The 26,830-nt window shown below is 36.3% G+C and overlaps 1 protein-coding gene across 4 annotated transcripts in view; it reads left to right on the forward strand.

The window, feature by feature from the left end:
* The window catches only part of LOC150080753 (transforming growth factor-beta receptor-associated protein 1-like), a 272,526-nt gene that overhangs the window by 230,557 nt on the left and 15,139 nt on the right, over positions 1–26,830 (forward strand). For all 4 annotated transcript variants that reach the window (XM_090382037.1, XM_090382036.1, XM_090382038.1 and 1 more), the window contains one exon: positions 15,647–15,837. In XM_090382037.1, coding sequence (XP_090238163.1) covers positions 15,647–15,837 — 191 coding nt within the window. The remainder of the gene's footprint in view (positions 1–15,646; positions 15,838–26,830) is intronic.

Here is a 26,830-nt window from a genome sequence, read left to right on the forward strand (position 1 = left end):
AACATATAGCTTACTTAATCCATTTGAAACCTTAAACACCTCAATCAGATCTCTCCTCCTCATGGGCACCTAGATTCAAGACACTGCAGTTTACAGAACTGTAATATTTCCTGGTAAGAGCACCATTTGTTTGCCTCACTAATTTCATTGCTCTTCTGTGCACCCATTCTACATCCTTCCTGAAATGGGGCTTCCAGATCTGAATGTAGTACTCAAGATATAGCCTAACCATTTCCTTATACAAAAGGGATAATCACCTCCTTATCCCTGCTGGGAAAATACTAATGTATAGGAAATAATACATTAGTATGATTTCCTATACTGAAGATATCAAAATATATATGATATAAAAATTATTTTTTGCCTACATACAGTCAGTTCTCTTGTTACTGCATCATAGTATCCAATCAGACTGTTCAGACAAGAGTGTCCCTTAACTAATCTATGCTTTCACTGCTGTATAACTTCATTCCTGTCTAGATGGTCCAGCTCTACTTCTTTAACCAGTAACTCCATTATTTTCCCTGGAACATGTCATGCTTACAGATGTCTAATTACTCACTTCACTCACTGATCCTCCTTTAGAATTGGGGATGCACAGGGGTGCACTGCACCTGGGCACCAATATTCAAGGGGTGCCTGAAAACCTGAAACTTACATGCACATATTAAGAAAATTTTAAATACATATTTTTCTGAATATGAACGTGTTACTGAACTTTTGTTGATGTGTGCATAATGTTTGTTTACTCTAAAATTTACTATATAAATTAATCCTTCAATACTTCTGCAAGGTCCAGGTGAACTCCAGCTTTTTTTTACATAGCTGTACTTTCTTGGTCAAAAAATTTCCAGAAACACTTCATAGTACCTTTCTAGGAAATTGTGCAGGACTCATTTGTTTATTATTTTTATGAATGGAATTTAAAGTAGGAGCTAATCCGCTTAGGAAGACAGTGCAGCTCATTCTTGCACTGGGTCTATATAAGACAAGCTAAATTATGAAACTTCTACCTGTGTAGAACATGCAGCAGCCTGTGGCAATGACCAGCCATTGAGTTGCTACTTGATTGTGGTTTTGCTCGTTGAGTTGAAGTGACATGCCACTAAAATTTTCCACTGTGTATACATTAGTTGTTATTCGATAATGAATATCGAAGCTGGATCGTTGGTCGGTGCATAAATTTTTACTAATAATAGTATAAACATAATACTTTTGTATGTATAACCTTTACTTCATTGTTTCTTTTCTAATTAATTTTTAATTTATACTTTTTGTCAGTTGTGATTATATAAATTTTGTTGTCAATAATTATAATTGTATTACTTTTGTTATTAATTATTATTATATGAATAAAAGTACAACAAAATATATAAATATTTTTGAGGGGGGAACCAAATTGCGATTGGCATCCCGGTGCCACATTCCCTAGGAATGCCCCTGGGGATACATTTGCACATTTCCAGTCCATAGAGGCCTCCTCTGAATAAAAGGATGTTCTCATAATTATGGCCAAAGGTTTGCTTTCCTCTTTTGCTAGCTCTCTTAATAAACTTAGGTAAAACCCATCTGCCCAAGGTTCCTTTTTTACTTTTAGCTTCAACAATTTGTCTTCCACTTTCCTCTCAGTTTTCACAAAATTTTTAGTTCTCCATTAGAATTTAATAAGCTTCTGGTATCCCCACCCCTAAATATTATTCTTCTGTGAATACAAAATACTTATTCAGTTTGTCAGAAAACTGTGCAGAATCATCAACAATTATACCAGTCATATCTAATAGACCAATGTGATTCATCTCTTTCTTTCTAATAAGTAAAGAAGTCTTTGCTGCTTTTATTTGTACTCTTTGCTAGAGATGCCTTGTAATCTGCCATAGTTTGATTTTTCTCCTTTCTGACTTGATTGCAGACTAGTTTGTATCTATTATAGGCTTTTCTATCACTTGATAGTTTATATGATCCCATACGTTTTTCATCTCTGCCACAAGTCTGAAGGAAAATGGCAATTTGAAGTTTAACATTGACAAATGCAAGATACTGCATATTGGTAGCAGTAATCCCAGAGTAATGTACCAACTATGTGGTACTACACTCAGGGTACTGAAAAATGAAAAGGACCTGGGGATAATTATGCAGTCAGATATGAAGTTCTCTGAGTAGTACAGACAGACTGCCAGGACAACTTATGGGACCGTTATCAATGATATACAGGAATTTTGCTAGCAGGGATAAGGAGGTGATTATCCTATTGTATAAGGCAATGGTCAGGTCACATTTCTAGTACTGCATACAGGTCTCATCTTAGGATGTAGAGTTGCTGGAACAGGTACAGAGAAAGGGCAACAAGATTGGTGAGTTTGGGAGGAAGGATTGCTGTTACCAAGAAAGGCTTCGGTTTTGCAAATTTCAACATCTAGAGACTAGCCACCTGCGAGGTGATCTGATCTGATTGAGGTGTTTATGTCTTTGAATGGCACTCAATGCTCGTGGGATTCTTCTTTTGCTAAGTCTATGTTGCAAAAAAGTCGTGAGTTAGGGTTGAATTTGAAAGCGTCTGCAATTCTGCCCAGACACGATAGGAGGGAGTACATGATGAGAGCCTTGTTGATCAATTTGGCCCTGGAGGGAATGTGCAAGGCTCAAGGGATAGAATTTTTTTTAGCATGGTCTGTGCTTGTTAACAGGACAGACTGCTTCTACAGGGATGGGATACACTTAAATAGAAAGGGTGCAAGAATATTTGCCAATGCTATCGAGGCAGCGTTAGGTGGGTCGGAAAACTGCTAGCTTGGGGGGGGGGATTCACAGACTAAAAGGTTAAAAGTAGCCACAGGCAGAGGAGAAGGTGATTCTTGCAAAACTTCTATTAGAATAAGTAGCGACCTGGAGCGAGGGGTGCTGGGGGTTTCGGGGACTGATGGCAATCATCGTGAAACAGGAGGGTATATGGGATGTGTCGGGATAACTAGGAATAGGTGCATGTATGCTTGCATGTATACCAACACTGATATTAGGAATGCAGGATTGGAATTTGGGGAGCACATTGTGTACAGAAAGGATAGGTAGGATAGGAAGGGAGGAGGTGTCATACTGTTAATTAAGAAAAACATAAAATCAAAAGAAGTGCATCCAGTTGATATAGATGAACAGTGCACTGTTGAGTCAGTTTGGTGTGACATAAGCACTGTGAAAGCAAAAATAAGAGTAGGAGTGTGTTATAGGCCTAATGACTCGAATGAGTACAGTGAATAATTGTACAGAGAAATAGAGTGGGCTAGTAAATCAGAATGTCTTATAATGGGGGATTTTAACTTCCCAGATATTGACTGGAACTTGTGGGTTGGTCACTCGCACACTAGTAAGAGTTTTGTGGATTTATTGGATGATTGTTTTCTGCAGCAGCATGTTCGAAAGGCAACCAGAGAGGGTAATACTCTTGATCTGGATATCAGCAGCGATCATTCGTGTATTAAGAATTTGCAGATAAAGGAACCACTAGGTGGCAGTGATCACAGTGTACTGATGTGGGATTTACTTAAAGATATAATTACCATCAGGGGTAAAGGAAAGGGTTTTTGCTTCCGTAAAGGTGAATACAGTGGTCTCAGACAGTTTATAAATTCTGTACAGTGGGATAAACTGACGATGTTACCAACAGTAAATTCTAAGTAGGAAGCATTCAAGGAATTAATCGCGGAAGCTACTAAAAGTTTTATACCTATTAAGAAATATTGTTCAAGATTTAGGCCTAAATGGTTATCTAATGAACTAATGAGACTTGTGACAGAGAAGAAAAATGCATGGGATGCATATAAATTATCAAGCGACTCAGAAGCCTATGGCAGATATAAACTAGTCTGTAATCAGGTCACAAAGGAGGTTAGGCAGGCGAAAGCAAATTACGAAAAATCTTTCGCAAAGGATGCTAAGAAAAACAGAAATGACTTCTTTACTTATATAAACTATAAAAGGAAGGGGATGAATCTGATTGGTTCACTTGATATCGATGGTTCAACTGTTGATGATCCTGCTCAAATAGCAAACAAACTGAATGAGTATTTTGCATCTACATTCACAAATGAGGAGTTATTAAGGTTTGAAAATGGCAGAAGATTATCAAATTGTAGCAGGGTGCTTAATGATTTTGTAATAACTGAGAGCAAAGTGGAGGAGAAATTGTTGAAGTTAAACATAAGAAAAGCACCTGGGGTGGATGGGATCTATCCAGTTATATTAAAGGAGGCGGCAAAGCAACTAAGCAAACCCTTAGCCATAATTATGAGAGCATCCTTGGATTCAGAGGAGGTCCCCCATGGACTGGAGATGTGCAAATGTATCCCCAATTCACAAAGGAGATCGATGGGTGACACGAATAATTACAGACCAGTTAGTTTAACTTCTGTTCCGGGTAAAATAATGGAGTCACTGGTTGAAGATGCATTGCAGGATCATCTAGACAAGACTGCAGCAATAATTCAGACACAGCATAGGTTTGTTAAGGGAAAGGCTTGTCTGACAAATTTGATAGGATATTATGATGTGGTTACAAAGGAACTGGATGCAAAAAATAATTTTGATATCATATATTTGGATTTCAGGAAAGCTTTTGACACTGTCGTGCATGGAAGACTATTGTACAAATTGGAGCAGAATGGTATTAAGGGTAAGTTGCTACAATGGATAAAAGGATGGTTGAGTGGGAGAAGACAGAGGGTGGTAATCAATGGGTGCTGCTCTTCGTGGATTAATGTTATTAGTGGAGTCCCACAGGGCTCGGTGTTGAGTCCACTGTTGTTTTGTATATTTATCAATGATATTGATGAAGGTATATCAGGCTTAGTGTCGGAGTTTGCAGATGATACAAAGGTTAGCAGGGTTGTTAATGACAGTAATGGCATTGTGCTACTGCAACAGGATCTAGAAAATTTGGGCAGATGGGCTAAGAAGTGGCAACTGAAGTTTAACCTTGACAAATGCAAAGTACTGCATATGGGTAGAAGTAACCCCAGAGAAACATACCAACTGTGTGGTACTAAACTTAAGGTGGTAGAAAATGAAAAAGACCTGGGAGTAATTGTGCAGGCAGATATGAAGTTTTCTGAGCAATGCAGACAGGCTTCCAGGGCAGGTCATGGGGTTTTGTCAATGATATACAGGAATTTTGCTAACAGGGAAAAGGTGATTGTCCCTCTATATAAAGCTATGTTCAGGCCACGCCTTGAGTACTAGTACAGGTCTGGAGGCCTTATTTTAGGGAGGATGTAGATTTGCTTGAGCATGTACAGAGAAGGGCAACAAGATTGGTGAGGGGAATGAAGGGATCCTCTTACCAAGAGAGGCTTAAGTTCTGCAAATAGCAGTGGCTGGAGACTAGGCAACTGCGCGATGATCTAATTGAGGTGTATAAGGCCTTGAATGTGTTGAGCACACTGAATTCTGATAGGATTCTTCCACTTGTTCAGATTACAACCCTATGGGGGCATAAATTGAAATTAAGAAAAGACAGATGTAGAATAGATGTGCGGAAATTTGCCTTTAGCCAGTGGGTGGTTAATTGCTGGAACAAACTTCCATCTGTCATTGTGGAAGTTGATAGGTTAAATAAATTTAAGGAGGAACTGGATAGGCATTTGGAGGGAATGGTGGGATTTTTTTTTTTTGGCTGATGCTGCATAAGCTCATACATTTGCTTTCTCGCATCACATGTCACTACTACTACTATGCACATCAGGGAACATAAATTCAAATTGAGGAAGGAGGATGGTTGCAGAAGTTTGCCTTGAGCCAATGGGTGGTTAGTTACCAGAACAAGCTTCCGTCCATTGTTGTGGAAGTGGATAGTTTGAATCAATTCAAGGAAAACTTGACAAACTATTGGTTGGTATGGATTTTTTTTTCTTTTCTCTATTGCTATATAAGCTTGCTTTCTTGCATCATTTGCCACAACTATAGAGGCTCAAATCTGGTGAGTTTGGGCTTGGCAAACCCAGGATCCTGAGCTGGATGTCATCATCCTTCTCTTTCTTAGTGATTTCTCTCTCTCTCTCTCTCTCTCTCTCTCTCTCTCTCTCTCTCTCTCTCTCTCTCTCAGGGTAACTCGGGAAATATTTTTGGCTGGTGCAGCATAAGCCTTAAGCTTCCTTGCATCATAAGCCTTGAACAGTATCTTTAGTTGGCATAATAAGCCTAATAGCCTCTACAGTTACTTCACTGAATGCTTCTCATTTAGAATTTGAGCTGCTGATAACATTCATTGACTGATGTTGTTACAAAACAAAATCCTTTCCCTATACCTTTGACTAGTAACATCCTTAAGTAAATGCCTCATCAATAATGCAATATGCTGTTATTACTGCCATCCAGTGCTTATTTTACTTCAAATTTTTAAAGCATGAAGGGCCACTACTGTTAATCAGATTAAGAGTATTGATTTCTCTTGTCTCTCTGACATGCTGGTATAGAAAACCATCATCAAACAAACTACTACAAGTTTAGTTAATGTCTGGAAAGTTAAATTCTCCCATTATAAGACATTTTAATTTGATGGCCTACTGTATTGGTATATGTTGTTTTTTATATTCTTCATAGTGTTGTGGCCTCTCATTTTTGTTTTCTCAATAGTTCTGTCACACTAAAAAGTAGTTACATCTACCAAACTGACTTAACATTGCACTGGCCACCTGCATTGTTTGCATGCACTGGCTGAGAGTCTGTCAGCCTCTTAACCAAGAGCATAACTCATCTCCTGTCCTTTCTGTACACATTGTACTTACCATATCTCCAATATCCTCATTTTATCCAAGTTTGATGACTTAACCAATAATCTAAACTCATCACATATGTTTACTGCACTTCTAGTGTTAGTGTTTATGCAAGTATACATGCATCTGTTCTTATTCTTAGTAACTCTAACACGCTCCATGTATTTGTTTGTCCCATGATGACCCCCAGCAGGCCTTGTAATCACCTACACCTTAATTTCTCTGCTTGTGGCTACTGTTAATCTGTTAGTCTGTGTATCCTCCCCCCAAAGCTAGCAGATATCCGACCAACCTAACACTGCCTCAATAGCATCCACAGTGTGTGTGAAAAACTGTTCATTGGTGATCTGTTTTTACAGAACACACAAAGTTCATAATATATATACAGTAGTTCATGAATATAGCAAAAGTGATATGGGTGCAAACTATTTTCTCTGATAATGCAGTAATTGATAGCATGGATCACTTATAATTGTTGAACTTGCACTCATGCTTGTCATTCAGTCAGGTACCACTGCTTCCAGAACTACTTCCATGGGTGTTTCATTCATTGGGTATTTGCATTGAATGATATCCTGACATTGGTGTCAGGATGCCATTAGCCTGGGTATTGTTGCACACATACACAAGTGACACTTGCATTATAGCCTTAGTTGCTGATGTGCCAATAAAACTCAAACAAGTGACACTGTGTACCCTTCCTTGACATTGTCCCAACATTACATTAGCCATATAGTGCTGCAAGGAAGCCACAGGCTTTTGCTGCAAAAGACAAAATAAAAAACCAGAAAGATGATGTATAAAATAAGTAATAAAATAATATATAAAATAAGTAAGATAATAATAATAAATAAATAAATAAATAAAACTAAAAAAAAAAAAAAAAAAAAGAGATGCATGTTGTAGTACTTATTAGCCATATAGTCCATTATTTACAAATGAAAAGCCTTTTGTGGCAATGGGAAATTGTGGGAGCGAAGTTAAAAAATATGTAATTAATGATATTGAAATTTCGCAAGATTATTTAATGAAAAACTTTCGAGCCTACAGACCAGTAAGGCTCCTGGAGTTGATAGAATATACCCTATAATCTTAAGGGAGGTGGCAAGTGAGTGCATTGAACCATTGAGGCTAATTATGCAAGCATCACTAGACTCTGGGGAGATTCCCTTGGATTGGAAAAGTGCAAATGTATCTCCCATACATAAGGGTGGCTCTAAAAGTGAAGTTGGAAATTATCGACCTGTCAGTCTGACTTCAGTAGTAGGGAAAATCATGGAGGCAATGATCAAGGGTGGAATTCAGGATCGTTTGGATCGAATTGAAATTCTCAAGGATACTCAGCATGGTTTTGTAAAGGGAAAATCATGTTTAACAAATCTGGTTCGCTATTTCGAAAGGGTCACTCACAAGCTGGATTTAGGGAATAATTTCGACATTGTTTATTTAGATTTCAGCAAAGCTTTTGACTCAGTCCCACATGAGCGGTTGCTTTATAAGCTGGAACAGGTTGGAATCACTGGGAAAATCCTTAGATGGATAGAAGGATGGCTTCAGGGCAGGAGGCAGAGGGTTGTGATAAATGGCTATTCCTCAGATTGGGTTGATGTAAGAAGTGGGGTTTCCCAAGGATCAGTATTAGGACCACTGTTGTTTTTAATTTTCATAAACGACATTGATGAAGGAATAGAGGGCGTGATGTCTAAATTTGCATATGACAGTAAAATTGGTAGAATAGTTAATGATCACTGTCAAGCTGAGCTTCTTCAGAGAGACCTAGATAGACTTCAAGAATGGTCAGAAAAATGGCAGCTGTGCTTTAATCCAACAAAGTGTAAGGTATTACACCTGGGAAACAGTAATCCCAAAAAAACTTATTCACTTGGTGGAGTTCAACTAAACCCAGTACTGGAGGAAAGGGACTTGGGTGTTACGATACGGTCAGACATGAAATTCTCTGAGCATTGTAAACAGGTTGCAAGGAAGGCCCATGGTGTCCTATCGATGATCTATCGAACTTTTGCAAGTAGAGATAGGGGCGTGATAATCCCATTATATAAGGCTTATGTTAGACCACACTTGGAATACTGTGTTCAAGTATGGAGACCGCACCTAAAGAAAGACATCGAGCTTCTTGAAAGGGTGCAAAGAAGGGTAACTCGCCTGGTGAGATCGGCAAAAGGGCGTCCTTATGAAGAAAGACTTCGAATATGTGGGTTGCAGAGTTTGGAAACTAGACACCTTAGAGGAGATTTGATTGAGGTGTTTAAGGCTCTGAGAGGCAGCAGTAAAATGAACGAGGACAAAATTTTCAAGATTATAAATGATGCTAGAACTAGGGGACATAAATTCAAGTTACGGGGGGAAATGTTTAGATTGGACTGCAGGAAGTTTTATTTTAGCCAGCGAGTTATAAATTACTGGAATAAGTTGCCTTCATGGGTGGTAGAGGCCGACAGTTTGGGGAAATTCAAAGGTCATCTGGATAGTACTTTTGGGTAAGGGAAGCGCATAGGATGATAGGTTTAATTTCCTTTTTATTTATATTTTATTTTATTTATATATATATATTTTTTTTTATTTATTAATTATTATTATTTAGTTATTTATTTTATTTATTTATTTTTTTTTTTTGTTTTTATCATTGTTTTGTTCGGATTTTTTTTTTTTTTTGGCTGGTGCAGCATAAGCCATAGGCTTTCTTGCACCATGCGGCCGTTACTAATACTAATACTATCTCATCAAGGTCATTCCTTCCATTGTTCACATATTCATTTTCTTCACCAGCTCGAATGGCAGCTTAAAAGGCTGCCATTTGAGCTGGTGAATTGCATGGAAATGTGCTTCCAAACTGCCTAATCAACACAAATGCACAAATTACTCAATCTGGGTATGTCATCATCGATTTTTAGTTGAGAATATCCCATTACATTGTGTCAGATCGAAAATCTGTTCAGGAAGATTTTAATTAATTTTTAACAAAGGAATCATTCTCTGTGCCGAGTACATGTCATTAATGGTACTCTCTTTATACATGGCATCCATAAATGATGTTTCCGATTTTGATATTTTTTTATTCAGCATTACTTTAAGCTACACTCATGAAACACATACAAGCTGAAAGATCAATTCAATAAGTTTTATGAAGATACTTAAAGTCATTGGTAAAGCTCAATGTGGGCACCATGATTAACTCGAACGTCTGATAATCATATCATTGCAATATTCAATCATATCAAATATCATTGCAATATTCAATCTCCTGCCACACATTGTGCTTCATTTTACGATCAGTTTTATCAAAGGCCTCTCTGATCCATGCATTCAGCTCCTGCAGTGTCGTTGGTAGTGGAGGGATGTCATCCTTCACATAACCCCACAAAAAGAAATTCAGATTTTGTTTCTCCAACCCTGTCGCCATTTTGCCATTCTGGCGTATGTAGCACTGCATAGTGGGTAGAATGCAAAACTGGCAGTTGGTGCCAATATAAAAAAAAAAAAAACCTTATTTAATTGATCTTTTAGCTGGTATGTGTTTCATGAGTGTAGCTTGAAGTAATTCTGAATAAAAAAATATAAAAATCGGAAACATCATTTACAGACACCCTGTATTTTAAAGAAGTTTTGAAATTGTATGTGTTTCTGCATTTAGTTTCTCTTTGGAGGAGGCAATCTTTGTTCCCTCTAGCAGTAGAGACTGACTTTCAGCCTTCAAGCCTTGAAGGCCAAAAATTAGCTTACTAGTCTAATTCAGATGATGGGTGGCCTCTATTAGTAAACTTATTTTGAAGACTAAATGCACGAGGCATAATATGTTATGGGTAAAATTAACCTATATAATATCAGTGTAAATACACCATAGTTTACCCATAAATTTAACTACATAATGTTGTTCATTTATTGCATGAAGCAAAAGTTCCGATGCATTTGAACGACCTGCCCCAACTGAAGCTTCGTGTTTGCTCAAAGCTGTGCCATCCCCAAGGTAGATCCTACATAGACTGCGTCACAGTTTTTACATGCAAACCTCTATACAAGATCATGTTGTCATTGGAATGTAGTGTTTTACAGTCAGTTTCTAAAGAACGTGCAGTGTTGTGTATATTATTGTATAACATGAGAGGCAAATTAAGTTAGTATACATGGATGCGTGAAATATAAATCTAAAAGGTGGTAATCGAAATTCCAATGACCTCGTATCTAAAAGGTGGTAATCGAAATTCCAATGACCTCGTATCTAAAAGGTGGTAATCGAAATTCCAATGACCTCATATCTAAAAGGTGGTAATCGAAATTCCAATGACGACATGACCTCGTATGCAGCATCATTCATTCGGCTTTAATAAATATTCAACATAACTACCATAAATTACTTATTGTGGAAACCCTAGAGATGAAGCTATGTAAAAATTCAATCAATATACGTAGACCATTCTTATTATCCTACGATTGGTCATTTATGCGCATGCATGAAGAACAAACATTACTACATAAGACAAAGGTTTCGGGTTAACTGTGTGTTGCTCTTATTCCTGTGAACATGTTGCTTCGAAAAGTTTTAGTCCAACTTAAGGAATGAAGAGAATAAATGCTCCATATGCAGCTAAGCTTTTTAGATCTTTTAATTTTAAAATTTAAATTTTAATGTCGATGACGTAATGTTTTCCTTGCTGGCAGAGGTATGGTGGTTGTAGACCGAAGTTGGGTTGAGTGCTCAATATTGAGACTGTGGGGTTTGGAACACTATTGTTCTGACAGTGGGGAAGATGTTTAACATTTTTTATAAATTTTATATCGCCTTTACAAAGAATTGTTAATGCGTTGGCCTAGGAGAGTTGGGTGAAAAAGAAGCATCCTATATCAAAAATAAAGGTAATCCCTGTTGATTTCATAATATAATAGAATATAGGAATTATCGAGCACTTAATAGCTCTCTATTATCAAATCTACATAAGTAGTGTAACGGCATCGTTTGATTTTATCTCATTGTGGCTACCTTCACAACGAGATACCAGGTATTGCATTACTTTGAATAAATAATGCTTCTCTAGTAGAGGAGACTACTTATTTATTCTCGGTGGGCACCACCCAGATGCGTTTCAGAGCTTGTTGACTCACTCATCGTTGGGCAGGCAGGTACCCTGATAATGCGGCTACCCATCACGGTTGCAAAGTTAATTCTACAATATGAGAGATGCCAAATGGTTAAGATATAATGATAATATTTTGAAGACTAAATGCATAAGGCATAATATGTTATGGGATAAATTAACTATATAATATCGGTGTGAATACACCATAGTTTACCCATAAATTTAACTGCATAAGTAGTGTAACAGCATCGGTTGATTTTATCTCATATTGTGGCTCCCTTCACAACGAGATACCAGGTATTGCACTACTTTGAATAAATAATGCTTCTCTAGTGGAGGAGACTACTGTTATTTATTCTCAGTGGGCACCACCACCCAGACACGTTTCAGAGCTTGCTTAGCTCATTATCATTATCTTTGCCATTTGGCATCTCTCATATTGTGAAATTAACTTTGCAACCAAAGTTGGTTGTGTGAAATTTTTTTTTTTTTTGGCTGATGCTGTATAAGCCCATACACTTGCTTTCTTGCATCACATGCCACTACTACTACCATGATGGCATGTTTGCATTATCAGGGTACCTGCCCGCCCACAGATGAGTGAGCCAACAAGCTCCAAAACACGTCTGGGTGGTGGTTCCTACTGAGAATAAATAACAATAGCCTCCTTTTACTAGAGAAGCGTTATTTATTCGAAGTAGTGCAATACCTGGTATCTCGTTGTGAAGGTAGCCACAATATGAGATAAAATCAAATGATGCCATTACACTACTTATGTAGTTAAATTTATGGGTAAACTATTGTGTATTTACACCAATATTATATAATTAGTAAACTTATATATTGAGTTTAAGTAAGCTACTAAATGTAAATGAAATAAAAACTTCTAGTTGAACAACCTTTGTTATAGGTACTATTAACCCTTAATACTGGGCCACATTTTCCCAACTTATATATTGAGTTTAAGTAAGCTACTAAATGTAAATGAAATAAAAACTTCTAGTTGAACAACCTTTGTTATAGGTACTATTAACCCTTAATACTGGGCCACATTTTCCCTATGCAAAATAATAAAGGTTGTTAGGTTGTTTTCTAGTGCTTAAAGCAATAAAGGTCCTGAGGTTACTTTCAATATATTGAAATAATTTGAAAATTATACGTTTCCATTCAGTTTCTTAGGAACACTTTCGTCCTTTCAGTGACAGAGATTGACTTCGAAGCAATTTTCAAATTAGACTGGTCTGTAAAAATTTTGATGTTTACAAAATTCATGACATTTCTGGTTGTACTTTTGCTACTAATTCTAAAAATGCAGACTATTTTTACCTGTTACATACAGCTGTTTTATAAACAGTGAGAATTTTTTCTTAAGATACACATTCCATGTATTCACAATATGGTACTATTTCCATTGTGACCAACAGGTATAGATGTGCCTAGATCTGTTTAGACATATCAAGACCTACAAGTCAAGTAACTATGTAAACCTGCGAAGGTTTCTTGCACATTCAGTTGTTTTCTAGTGCAGTCATTCTAACTAGTATCTGCTCCTAATGTGATTTTCATATTCTTTGTCTTTGACAGTTGCAACTCGTGGTTGTGTGAACAATCATCATTTATGAAAAATGTGAAGGCCACACATTTTGGAAGTAAATTAGGTGAACAAAAGCTGGCCCCATAAAGTGTGCTGTGCATGTGTAGAGAACTTGCATTTGTGGAAATGTGGTAAAAAGAAACCCATGACATTTGCCATTCCCATGGTTTAGGAGAAACCTTGAGATCATATTAATGAAAAAGAGATGCTGAAAAGAGAGACAGATACTGAAACCAGCTGCCTAAGTAAGTCAGAAAGTCTCAGATTTAACCCAGTCTAGTGTATATAGAAATCCAGGTTGCAGCCATGTATGAAGCAACAGGAGAACCTATCCTTTGATATTTCTGTTTTTAATACTGCCGCCATTATCAGTCCACTGTAGGATGGAAGCCTCATCAACGATTCATGTTGAGGGAAATGGACTGATCTATGGAGACCTATGATGTGATAGAGCAAATTTCAAATAAATTTCAATCTTTCAAAATTTCCATTTAAAATATAGTTCAGATTTCTTATCAGCAGTAAAAGAACTTACAGAACTTACTTTACTTAAAATGCGGATTAGTGTGTTATTTCAGTCCCTGAATTGAAAAATAACCTCAGAACATTTACTACTTTGATTCTTTTGTGTTCTTCTTTTTTTTAATTTTTTTTCTTTTTTTGCCTCACTATAAGAATAGTCTATTAATATTCATTAATAGCAGTAGTAAATCTTTATTAAAATAATTAGAAATTTCAGACTATTCATTAATAATGCTGTTTAACAAATTAAAATAGATCCTCTGTCATTAGTTTCCAACTTAAGATATTACAATATATAAAGGGATATGATTTTAAATTGGAAAACTTGAATATTATTTAATATTTTTTGGTTTGAATAACATGTATTTACCTCATAAATCTGGCATCTTTGGGACATAACAAATGCCAGATTTTGAAAACCATTTTTTGAAAGTTATTCACATAACTTAACTATTCAGAGGTAATTCATATTAAGTATATATTCTAAACCTTCCTGTATTTAAATTTAACATGTTCAAATAAAATTATTGCCTTTATATTGCCATAAATGTGGTGCATAACAGTAATTCCTTCTTTCAAGTTTGGGTGAACCAAGAGCATAATAAAATAAGTATATTTTTTGCTAACTAAATAATCTAAAAATATTGTTGAAAATCACATTTGAATATGTCTATTAGGTAATACAGTAGCTCTGATTTAATCTCTAGAGTATCAGTTACAAGCATTAAGTCAAAATATGAGCATAGATTGGTCTAGTGAGAATAACGTTTGCCTAAAAAATAAAAGGTCAAGGGTTTGAATCCCACCTCCAGTATGGGTGTTGTAATTGTCCTATATTTTTTTAATATTAAAGGTAAATAGTGTAGTTTTATTCAGCAATCAATTTTCCTTAAAAACTAGGTACTATTACTGCATTACTAAGAATTATACTGGGAACTGGTACTGAATGTCTCACAAAATGAATGATTTTATATGTTGCAAATACATACTAACAATGATGTACAGTCTAGGAAATATGTAAAAAATAATGAAATTGGTGTTTGAAATTAACAATGGAACGTAATTCATAAATTCGTCACTTGTGGTGCTTTTTTTTCTCTCCTGTTTTTTGAAATCCAATTAGCTTATTTCTCCTGTGTCCTTGTATGATTTACTACCCCCTCTGAGAATTTTGAACAGCAGATTTATGAGGATTTATGAGCAGATCTACTATTTTACTGAATTATTCCAGATTGGAAACATTTTGTTATATAATTATTTATTCCATTTTCAGTTTTGATATTAATATTTAATGAAAATAAAGTTTTAATATTAATTAGTTATAAGTGAGTTACTATAGATTTCAAAAAGATTTTTTCTATTTACGATGTTTTATTTTAATTTTTTATGATCTCACAGTTCTAATACTGTGGAAAAGCCAGTTCAGTTCCTGTCAGGATAAGGAGAAACAGCCATATGTTGATCTCTCATCACCCAAGTTGCTTCATTGAAAACTCTTAAACAACTAATCTTTTAATCTTTTATTTAATTTGACAGGCTATATTACTTTATAGTGCATAAAATGTAATAATAGTAACATTTTGAACCCTCCTGTATATAAATTTAACATGTGCAAATAAAATTATTGCCTTTGTATTGCTATAAATGTGGTGCATAACAGTAATTCCTTCTTTCAGGTGCTTCAGCTAATTCCTTCACATTGGTCTGTCACTGTACTGGAACAGTTTCTGAAAAAAGCCTTGCATAGCACCCTACACTCTCGCTATATGACCCGGATTCAAAGTGCTTTGGCTCGGGGTGAAAATCTTCAGGTGAAATTTACAAAAATTCATTTGGAAAGTTCACCAATAGCTGTTACTGAAGACAGGTATTTTTAAAATTTCCTTTTAAAATTTGGTTAAGTAATACAACACAGCCTGAAAGAATACAAAATGAAAGTACACCACCCTACAAAAATATTATAAAAACTCCCAAATAGCACGTAGGTCCACCTTTACAATAATGACAACAACTTTAAAAAAATATATACAGTTGAACTTGATTATAACGAGCACGGAAATAACGAGATCATGGCTGTAACGAGCAAAAAGCCATAATGATTTTAATTTATGCATATTCCCATACAACTGCTCACTGTTATAACGAGCGTACTACATGGATAGACTGAACAAATTTGGTAACTGTGCAAACATTCTTCGTTGCTCGGGGTCGAAAAAACCCAATTCTTGGAAGAGACAAAAATGAAAAGGCCGACTTAGCTTTTATGACCACCCACATTGCATGGGGATTAGCGGGCAGTTTATGATCTTATCCTTTCAGGGACGGGGCTATACAATAGTGCATTGGCATTCTGCTTGTCACATTACCCTATTTACAGATTGTCTTGTATTCACTGAACCATAAAATTATTTCAGGACTTCTAAGAATTTTGGAAACAGGACTTCTAAGAACTTTGTATGCATTTCAGGACTTCTAAGAACTTTGTATGCATTTCAGGACTTCTAAGAACTTTGTATGCATTTCAGGACTTCTAAGAATGTTGTATGCATTTCGGGCTTTCTAAGAATGTTGTATGCATTTCGGGCTTTCTAAGAACTTTGTATGCAGATCCTATATCATTTTAAAGTAAAATCAGTTAGAAACAAATCATTCCTTTGGAAACATGTCTACTAACAAAAGAAAGTGCTTGATTCACGAAAAAGTTGAAATTATTTTTGCACCAGTTAGAACGTGGTGCAAAAATAAGATTTTGTGTGTAGCAACGGTTGGCTGGATCAATTTAAAAAGCGACATAACATTGTTTATGCAAAAATTAGTGGAAAATCTCGATCTGCAGCTCCAATAATGGCAAATGAATGGATTGACCATGTTTGGGCAGAAATCAGGAAAGATTTCAATGACGAAGACATCTACAATGATGACGAAACAGGACTTTTTTAGAATTTTACACCTGACAATACATTTAAATTCAAAGGGGGAAAATGTGTTGGTGGATAAAATATCAAAGGCTCGCTTGACGGTGCTTGTATGCACAAATATGACAGGAACTGATAAAAAAAAAAACTTTGTTATTGGAAAATCGTTAAAACCTCAGTGTTTCAAAAACATAAGGAAACTTCCTGTGGTTACACTGCAAACAAGAAAGCTTAGATGACTTCGGATATTTTTCGGCATTAAGTAAATGATTGGAATAAGAAGCTATTCAAAAAGGGAAAAAAAATATTTTTTTGTTAGTTGATAACTGTCCTACACATCCCCAGATTCAAATTTGTCCAACATTAATCAAGTGTTTCTGCCTCCCAATGCGACATCTTACAACCAATGGACGTAGGTGTAATCAAGAGTTTGAAAGGATTTTATAAAAGATTTCTAATTCTACATCTGATCAGTCAAAGAGAAGAGAAACTTACAGAGTCTGTATCGATATTGGATGCTATAAATTTATTGAATGATGCATGGAACAACGTTACTTCGACAACCATATTGAATTGCTTCAAGAAATCGAAGTTAAATTCAAATGAAATTTCAGTTGTAGATAAAGAAGACGGAAACGAAGAAAACAACTTATCATTATCTGAATGGTTGCTATGTAACAACATTGTAAGTTTTAATACAGATAACATCGATGAATTTGTATGAGTCGATGACAACTTATTAACTAGTGGTCTTCCCACAGAGAGTGATATTGTAGATTCTGTGCTCAACAAAGATGATAACAACGATGGTAAAGACAATGATGGTATGATGACAATTGAAAGTGAATTAAAATCAGTGCCGACAATCTCACAAGCTCAAGATGCAATGGACATATTAGTCAATTTTTTTGAAGGAACTGAGGCAAGTAATGAGACTTTTAACTCATTGATTGTTTTAAGGGGAAACTTATCAAAGCGAAATTTTTAAAACAAACATCAATTTTAAGATTCATAAATAGACTAATTGAAATAGTATTTATTATTTATTAGTATTGTTTTTAATTACAGAGAAATAAATTGTGTTTAGTATTAAGTGTATGGTTTTAAAATTACAGACAAATAAATTGTGTTTAATATTAAGTGTATTGTAGTTTATACAAGCATATTAATAGAAATAATGTAGGTATATACTTATATTATTTTTTTCTCTCTAATATTTCTTTTATTTTTTGAATCTATGTTTTTATCAAGTTATTGAGAATTTAAAAAAAATAGGAGGTAGATTTAACTCATTCCTGATATAAAGTGTTCATTGTTTAACCGCCCCAGGGGGTTTCCCATTTCTGCTATCACTGATATAGCGAGTAATGGTTATAATGAAATTTTGTCAGTCCCTTGATGCTCGTTATAACCAAGTTCGACTGTATGTATGCCGGGTGGTTATAAAATAAGTTTCCCTATTCAGGAGACCCTAGTGTCAAAACAGTTAGACATAGCACTGTGAAAATCGGTAGGTATGTCATTTAGGATATGGGGAAGCGATTTGTAGAAGAAAAAAAATTAGTTCAAATTTCCGCCATCAGGGGAGAAATTGGCACTGTAAACATGAGATGGAATACTTAACTTAGGTTTAGATTTTAATATCAGAACTTAGAAATCTCAGATATTGTTCTATGTGCTTTCCTTCACTTGAGATGACATTCTGAAAACAGAGGACTGCGCGCGACACAGTTTTGCATAACATCTCATTGGGGACATTGGCTACAAGCATATTAATTTAAAGGTTTAATGCTTGCTTTAAAATCGACAATCATCTGTATGCTGCCACAGTAAACTCTGTCTTTCGGGTATCCCCATAGCCAGAAATCACGGGGATTGAGATCTGGCGATCAGGCTGGCCAGAACTGCAGAAAGTCTCTAGAAATGATGCGATCATTTCCATATGTTGAATGGAGCAGTTCCTTCACTTGTCGACCAACGTGGGGAGGAGCACCATCTTGCATGAACACTGGTCTCCAAGCATTGCCTTTCTTGCAGAGCAGCAATAATGTGATCCCTTAGAAGAGCACAGTACCATGCACTAGTTACCTTATGGGACGATGAAGTAACTAGTGTAGACTCTTCAAAAAAAAATGGTCCGATTATAAACTCTGCCGTGAATCCACACCATACTGTAATGTATGGACTTTGTAGTGGCCTTTCATGCATAGCAGATGGACCAGAAGTTCCCCATTTTTGGCTGTTTTGTGCATTTACAACCTCATGAAGAATGAAATATGCCTCATCAGATTACAAAATCATTCGAGCCCATGTAGCGTCAAGTTCCATACAAGCCAGAAATCGTAGAGCAAAGTCTATTCGTTGTTGCTAATCACAAGACTTTAGTTCTTGCACTGCAGGAACCAGCGTAAAATTATTCACAGCACTTTACGTACAGTAGACCAAGGAAGGTTCTAGTCTCTTGACACACCTCTGGCATTACTGACTGGTAGTGTTTCCCATTCTGACCATTCCAACCGGCATTTCATCCACTACCTCCATTCCAATACTTGGAATGGAGGTAGTGGACGAAGTATCCTGCCTGGAATTACACCTAACTCCCCGGTTGTGTCAAATTTCTTTATTAGTTTTCGAAGCCCAACTGACGTCAAAGGTCCTTTACGCAAACCTTTAAGTTTCCGACATTCACATAATGCTGCATTAACGTTACTATTATTCTGGCAGAACAGTTTTACTAAAAGAGCTGTTCCGAAGTCTTTTCTGTAATAATGTAGGGCGCCTGCTGGGCAGTGTTTAATACGAATATCAAGACTCCCAGGCAGGTTTCCAGCACTAAAATGAGAAACCAGAAAGACTAGGACTTTATATGAGCGTCTAGCGTTAAATTAGGACAAAATCCTGTGCTCTAAAACTCACCCAGATGGACGTTGGGCAAGAATGCAGCAACGAGAATTGCGTTGTGATGATTAAACTCTGAGGCCCTTTTGTGTATTGGCCTTTGAGCCCGCCTTTAACGATGGTTTGTTTAAATATTTATGTGTATGCACTCAAAAGTGTGTATTTAGGAATAGTCCTGAAGAAAGATAGATCAACAAACAAAGTGTAATTTATTATACATACATGGACTTGTGTATTTATTTAGAGTAAAAGAATTAATAAGTAAAACAGGGAATTAGAATTATATTATGTTGTAAGTGTTAGCTTTACTCAGGATAGCTTTACTTTTACTAGTTAATGGATAGTAGTAACACGGCACCTTTCTGCCATTCTGTCTACATTCTTCATGTAGTTTCGGTAAACAATCGTTGTTAATATACAATAAGTAGAAGAGCATCCAGCTATTCGAATTTATAGGCGAATGTGTAAAAATTTATAGGCGAATGTGTAAGATTGACATATAGTTATGTTTACCGTTACTGGAAACGCAGTATCCAGTAGTTGGTACAATAGATGACACATTCTGGCCTTAATATAGAAAATACATCTGTGAATTTAGCTGGGAGGAGAGAGGCTAGTATGTGATATTAGGCGGGGAATAGAATAGTAGCTGTGGTCGTTCAGTAATTCCAGATAACGGGTCGCTAAACTAAAAGACGAACTTACCCAAATACTTTCCTAGCGACTTGCCAGGCACTACCTCCTCTTGTTCATCTCTCATCATCGAAGTTTTAGCTCCTTTTTCCATCTTCATCCAGAACTCTCGTTTTTCCCATATTCCCAATATATACCTCCCTTACCCCTTTGGATGGCCCCGTTTTTGATTGGTTAGGAGCTTATTTCTGTGGGGAAAAGCAAATCTAGGATCACCTGTCCTAGTAATTAGACACGTTTAATTTGAGAAATCTACCGTGAGAAAGGAGTAAATTATTAATTGATATACGATGATACTTCCGGGTTATTCCAAGGTATTCTCTTCATACAAAGTCTATTTACCTCTGTCCATTTTCCGACAAGAGTCAATTCGCAGTAATCAGTTCGAATTTCTTTCAGGAATACCTTCCTGACTCCGATTTACTCACTAGCCCCCACAGATTTTGCCACTGTATACCTGAGTTATACTAATGTGGCACTACTTAGCTGATCCTATCGAATGTCGGCTTCATGCAGTGGATCGACTGAAACTATGTGAGTGAGATGGAAATTCGATTACTGCTTACTAAGAATAGAATCGTACAAAACAACTTTCAACACGGCCTTATTACTCCACACATATAGTGACTGGCAAAAGTAATGTATGGCTATTTATGAGAATATTTTACGATGTAAAAATGTTCACATTGTTACAGAGCACATTCCTTTTTTGTGAGAGCCATATATAATGGACATAAAGTGTGTCGAAGTAAATGAAAACTTTTACATTTGTGCAGCGCCGTTTTCCCCCTGGTGGCGGAAATTTGAACTAATCTACAAATCACTTCCCCATACCCTAAATGACTTACCTACCGATTTTCACAGTGCTATGTCTAACCATTTTGACACTAGGGTCTCCTGAATAGGGAAACTTATTTTATAACCACCCGGTATATTATTTTTTCCATTAACAGTGACAAGGCTTGGACTTATGCTCACTTTAGAAACTACACTGTTATCCATAATATTCAGGCATATAGTTCTCTGAGCAGTGTAGATAGGTTGATAGGATAAGCTCATGGGGTTTTGTCAGTGATATACAATAATTTTTCCAGCAGGGATAAGGAGATAATTATTCTGCTTTATAAGGCAATGGATATCACATCTTGAATAATGCATACATGTCCAGAAGCCTCATTTTAGGAAGGATGTGGATCTGTTGGAATGGGTGCAGAAAAGAGCAATGAGATTAGTGAGAGAGGAACAAAAGAGTACTCTGACCAAGAAACACTTCACTTCTGCAAATTTAAGCATCTGGAAACTAGGCACATACAAGGAGATCTGACTTGAGGTGTTTAAAACTTTCAATGGATTGAATAAATTAAATGTTGATAGCATCCTTATTCTTGCTCAGACAACACACATAGTGGGGGCATAAATTGAAATCTAGAAAGAATGATTGCAGAATAGATGTGCAGAAATTTTTGCTTTCAGCCAGAGGGTGGTTGATTGTTGGAAAAAACTTTTCCATTTGGTGTTATGAAAGTGGGTAGTTTTAATAAATTTTAGAAGGAATTAGACAAATTATCAGAGAAGATGGACAGGTGATGTGAGATTTTTTTGTTTTTGAGTGATGCTGTATAAGCTTGCTTCCTTGCATAATTTACTAATACTAATAATTAAACCTAAAATTACTAATATCATTTTTAAATTGAGTAGCATCACCAAATGAGGTGGATCTATTGTTCATTTAAATATTCTGAGGTACTGCTGTTTCAAGACTGTTCAATTAGCAACCTTGTATAAAACAGTGAATAATACATCAAGTATAAACAAGCAGCCAAGCAGTATATGGCTTGGCTGCTCATTTCCTTCTGATTGAACACACAATGAAATTTACATGTATAATTTAGCTCCCCCTCTAAAACTGGGCTTTCAGTGCCTATGTTGAAATAAAACCCTGCACATTTATTAATTTATTGCATAGCATGAACAAAGCCCATTATTTTAATTAAATTTAATTATTCACATAAAAAAAGTTGTGTTCAGTTGGAAGTACTTTATGCAGGATGGTGCACTTACCCATTATTCCTTAATGGTGAGATTTCTGGATGAAAATTCCCAAGCAGATGGATCAGAAGATGTAGCCCAATTGAGTAGCCTGCATGATCTCCAGATTTAATGCCCGTGAATTACTTTTTGTGGGAACATTTAAAAGATAGGGTCTATGCCCAGAAACCTAACTCCATTGAGATGATGAAAACAATAATTACAGAAGAATTTGTAGCAGTTGATGGACAATTATGTTTGAAAGTTTGTCAAAAGTTAAAAAAAAAAAAAAGACTTCTTGTTTCGAGGCCATCATTTTGAATGGGCAGATTTAAAATAAAATAGTTTAAAAAATGTTGTGTCTTTTATTAATATGTTTACATTATTGTTTTCTAGCAGGTTTAAAACCATAGACTGCTTTTTTAAAAACAAATGTTAAAGCAACTTATGACTCACCCTTTTCTAGAAAATCCAATTCCTTGGTGCCTTTTGTCATCTGCCATCAGGTGTTGTGACTACTGTAACATCTAGGACATAGTATCTTAGTGACTTTCTCCCTCAGCATCAGAGGTTACTCTTTCTTATAGTGCAAATTCAGAAGGATTAATAAAATGAATCTTACTTTATCACCTATGCTTTTTGCCCCCTTCATCAAGAAATCCATCAGTTCCTACTGATGCTAGAACCCAAAATGAAATGAAATCATTTGTCATTTTGAATCTCACTTTTATTATTATTATTTTTGCTCTTTATTTTATTTATTACATAACCATATTTATTGTATTCCAAAAATTATAAACCTCACTGAGCTTTAAATGAGTTTATATACACACTTTCTAGGCAGAACATTGTGATCACCTACTTAATAATGGTTATGACTGACCTCCTTTTGCTGCCAATACCACTGTCACACGATGAATCGGGGACTTTTATGGGCTCTGAACATTGCAGAAGGTTTGTTGTACCATGTCACCTGGATTATGGTATAGTATCCGATATCGGGGATTTATTTCTGGCAAATATCTGGGATTCATATCGGGTGAATTCAGCGAATCAATCTTGTAGAATACTACCAACATGGCAGGGCATGTTATCCTACTGGAACACACCTGTGCCATCTAAGAAGACAGTCACCACGAAGGCTGTACCTGATCAGCCACAATGGATGGGTAATTTGTAGCATTCAGAATGCAGTCTAGGGGTATGAGGGCTCCAAGAGATTCCCTGGAAAACATTTTCTATACCAAAACACTGATGCCACCTGTTCCCTCTCTGCATTTTGCCACTGTATCTTCTATCTACCATCCAAGCAGCATAGCAGGAAATGTGATTCTTTAGAAAGGACAACTTTTTCCCCCGGTCATCAGTGATCCAATGATGCCATTCAAAAGCAAACTTTGGGCATTGTTTGTGATGGATGACTGTAAACCTGGGTACCTTGGTATCTTGGAAACACTTCTGACTGTCCTCTGTTTAAAGTCCATGATCGGCTGTTCCACCGTTTTCCTTCTATTGGCTTACACAAAATAGGACAGCCTACATTCATCACAACCAATGAGACATGAGCACTTGCCATTGGGCGCCTCCGTAGCCAGGTGGGCAGGAGCAGCAGTGCGTAGCACACGCTTCTTGATTAGACCGAGGTTCGAGCCCGTGACCACCAAATACGAAGGATGCGGAAAGGTCAGGGAATGACCGCCGTATATCCCCGGAGCAATATGGCCTTAGTTGCTAATGCTCCTAAAAACCAAAACAAAACAAACAAACTTGCCATTGGTCTGGCAACTGATGCTCTGTTTGCTACCCATCCACTCTTGGAACACCTTAATTACAGCATTCCACTTCCTCCAGTGGGGGAAAAATATACCTTCCTGCAATATCAGACAGTTACATTCAGCTCATGCTATGAACAACCATGCCTGTAAAATTTATATGGATGGTTCAAAAGCTGAGAGTATGGTAGGTGCTGCGGCAGTTTTTCCTTTATGTACAAGTTCAGCCACACTACCACTTGCTTGCAGCGTCTTCACAGCCAAATTATATGCCATTAAGTTAGCGCTTAGTAAGATAATTGAGCTTTCCATCTCATCTGCCATAATTTACACAGATTCTCTTAGTGCTCTCTCTGCCATAAGGAAGAATTCCTTCATTTCTCACCCTGCATTGAAACAGATTCATTCCCAGCTATTCGCTTGCAGTGTGTCCAATCAGTTTTTGCTGGATCCCTGGCCATTCAGGCATTCCGGGAAATGAAAGTGCTGACTTTGCCGCTAAACATCCTCAACCCGCTCTCTCACAACATCCTCAGGTTCCTTTCTCTGATTTTAAGTCTGTCATACACAAAGCCTGCTACGATAAATGGTCACAGACCTGGAAAAGTGACACTAACAATAAACTTTACCAGATAAAAGAAGATCCAAAGCTGTGGCTGTCTGGCTTCCGAAGAAACAGATGAGAGGAAGTGGTACTGGCAAGACTCAGAATTGGACACACTCACCATACTCATCTCTTCCTATTGGGTGAAAGCCCACCACAGTGCTCATCCTGTCAGACGCAACTTACAGTCTGTCATTTCCTGGTTGATTGTCCCTTACATTCAACCATCCAGTCAAACACTTTTCAGTCACTCTCTACATTGAATATATCACCTGATTTATCTCGCATCTTAGGAAATGAAGCAAATATTGAAGAACTTTTATTATATATAAAACATATTGGTTTGTACAGAAGCATATAATTTAATCTCTCTAACAATACGCTTTTTGTCAATTAACGATGAAGAGACACAATTTGGCCTTAGTAGCCCTTGTGTCGTTAAACCGAACTACAACAACAGCATTCCATGAACAGCTCATAAGATATGCAGTTTCCATAATATTGCCAGCACTCAACGGTCATCCCTTTTCAAAGTCCATCAAAATCATATGTGATTTGCAGTCATATCGAGTGACACATGATATGATTTCATAGCATACAAAATTGCATATGCTATGTAATTCTGCCTGCCATAAAACATACCACTTTGTGGGAGGAATGGCCGGTTGAAAAACCACTGGGATGGTCATTATGTTTTGACTAGTGAGTGTATAACTATACATAGGATAATTTCAAAATGCATTTCATAAATTCTAATTCTACAATAGGTTCCCAATAACAAAAATAATCAAAAATTATCTTAGGAGATTTTTTGAAAAGAGCATAGTTTTGTTAGACAAAAAAGAAAATTGTATTAAAGTTTCAGAACACCAATTCCATTATTAGAGTAATGGATACAAATGAATTGATTATACAGTAAATAATGTAAAACATGCATAACACATCAATATAAATTCAAAAAATCAGATGTATTAATAAACATGAAATGCTTGTTGATTTACAGAATGTTGTTTCCACATTTAGTTTGTAGAAACGTGGAGGTCTCTGTAGAGTTTATAATGCAGTAATAGCAATTGCATTAACATAAATAAAAAGGATACATATAAGGGAAAAAAATTGGAATTAATATATAAAGATTTGGGGGTGATGCTTTAATGTCTTTTTTTTTTTTTTTTTTTCACACAGATAGATTATAGCAACACCCCAAATAGCACAATTTTTTTTTTATAATTTGCATAACACTTTGGGAATGTTCCCATGTTGCATTCCATTATGAATAATAATCAGGTTGTCACTAATGAATTTTTGCTGAGACCTGAAGACTAAATGCAGGAAATAGTACCTTGTTAATCAACAAGCATTTCATGTTTTTTAATAAATTTCATTTTAATTTGTATTGATTGTGTCATGAGTGTGTTTTGCATTACTTAATTGTGTTGTTTTGCATCATTTCCTGGAAAAGACATCACAAAATTTAACATTGTTTTTCTGAAAAACAGTGCTATTTTTGAAAAATCCTAACAGTGTTGTCAATTTCTTTTGACAACAGAGACTCCAATTATGTGGGTTATAGAGCTTGGCAACCAAGCACCTCAGAGGTGACCTTATTGAGGTTTATAAGACTCTGAGAGGGATTAGTAAAATGAATGAAAGTGGAATTCTCACTGTTATAAAGAATTCCAGAACTGGGGGGGGGGGGGGGTCATAAATTCAAATTGCAGGGGTTGAGGTTTAGATTAGATTGTAGGAAGTTTTCTTTCAGCTAGCAAGTCATTGATTGCTGGAACAAGTTGCCCTTGTAGGTAGTTGAGGCTGACAGTTTGAATAAATTTAGAGGTCAGCTGGATAGCTACCTATGTGAAGAGGGAAGCATATAGCAAAACCCTGTGGCTTACTTGCACTATATGCCAAATACTATTACTAATGTGTTTTGTTATCAGGAACCCACTG

The sequence above is a fragment of the Mastigoproctus giganteus genome, chromosome 9 (genome assembly GCF_048544385.1).
Source record: "Mastigoproctus giganteus isolate SK-2022 chromosome 9, ASM4854438v1, whole genome shotgun sequence".
Lineage (NCBI taxonomy): Eukaryota > Metazoa > Arthropoda > Arachnida > Uropygi > Thelyphonidae > Mastigoproctus > Mastigoproctus giganteus.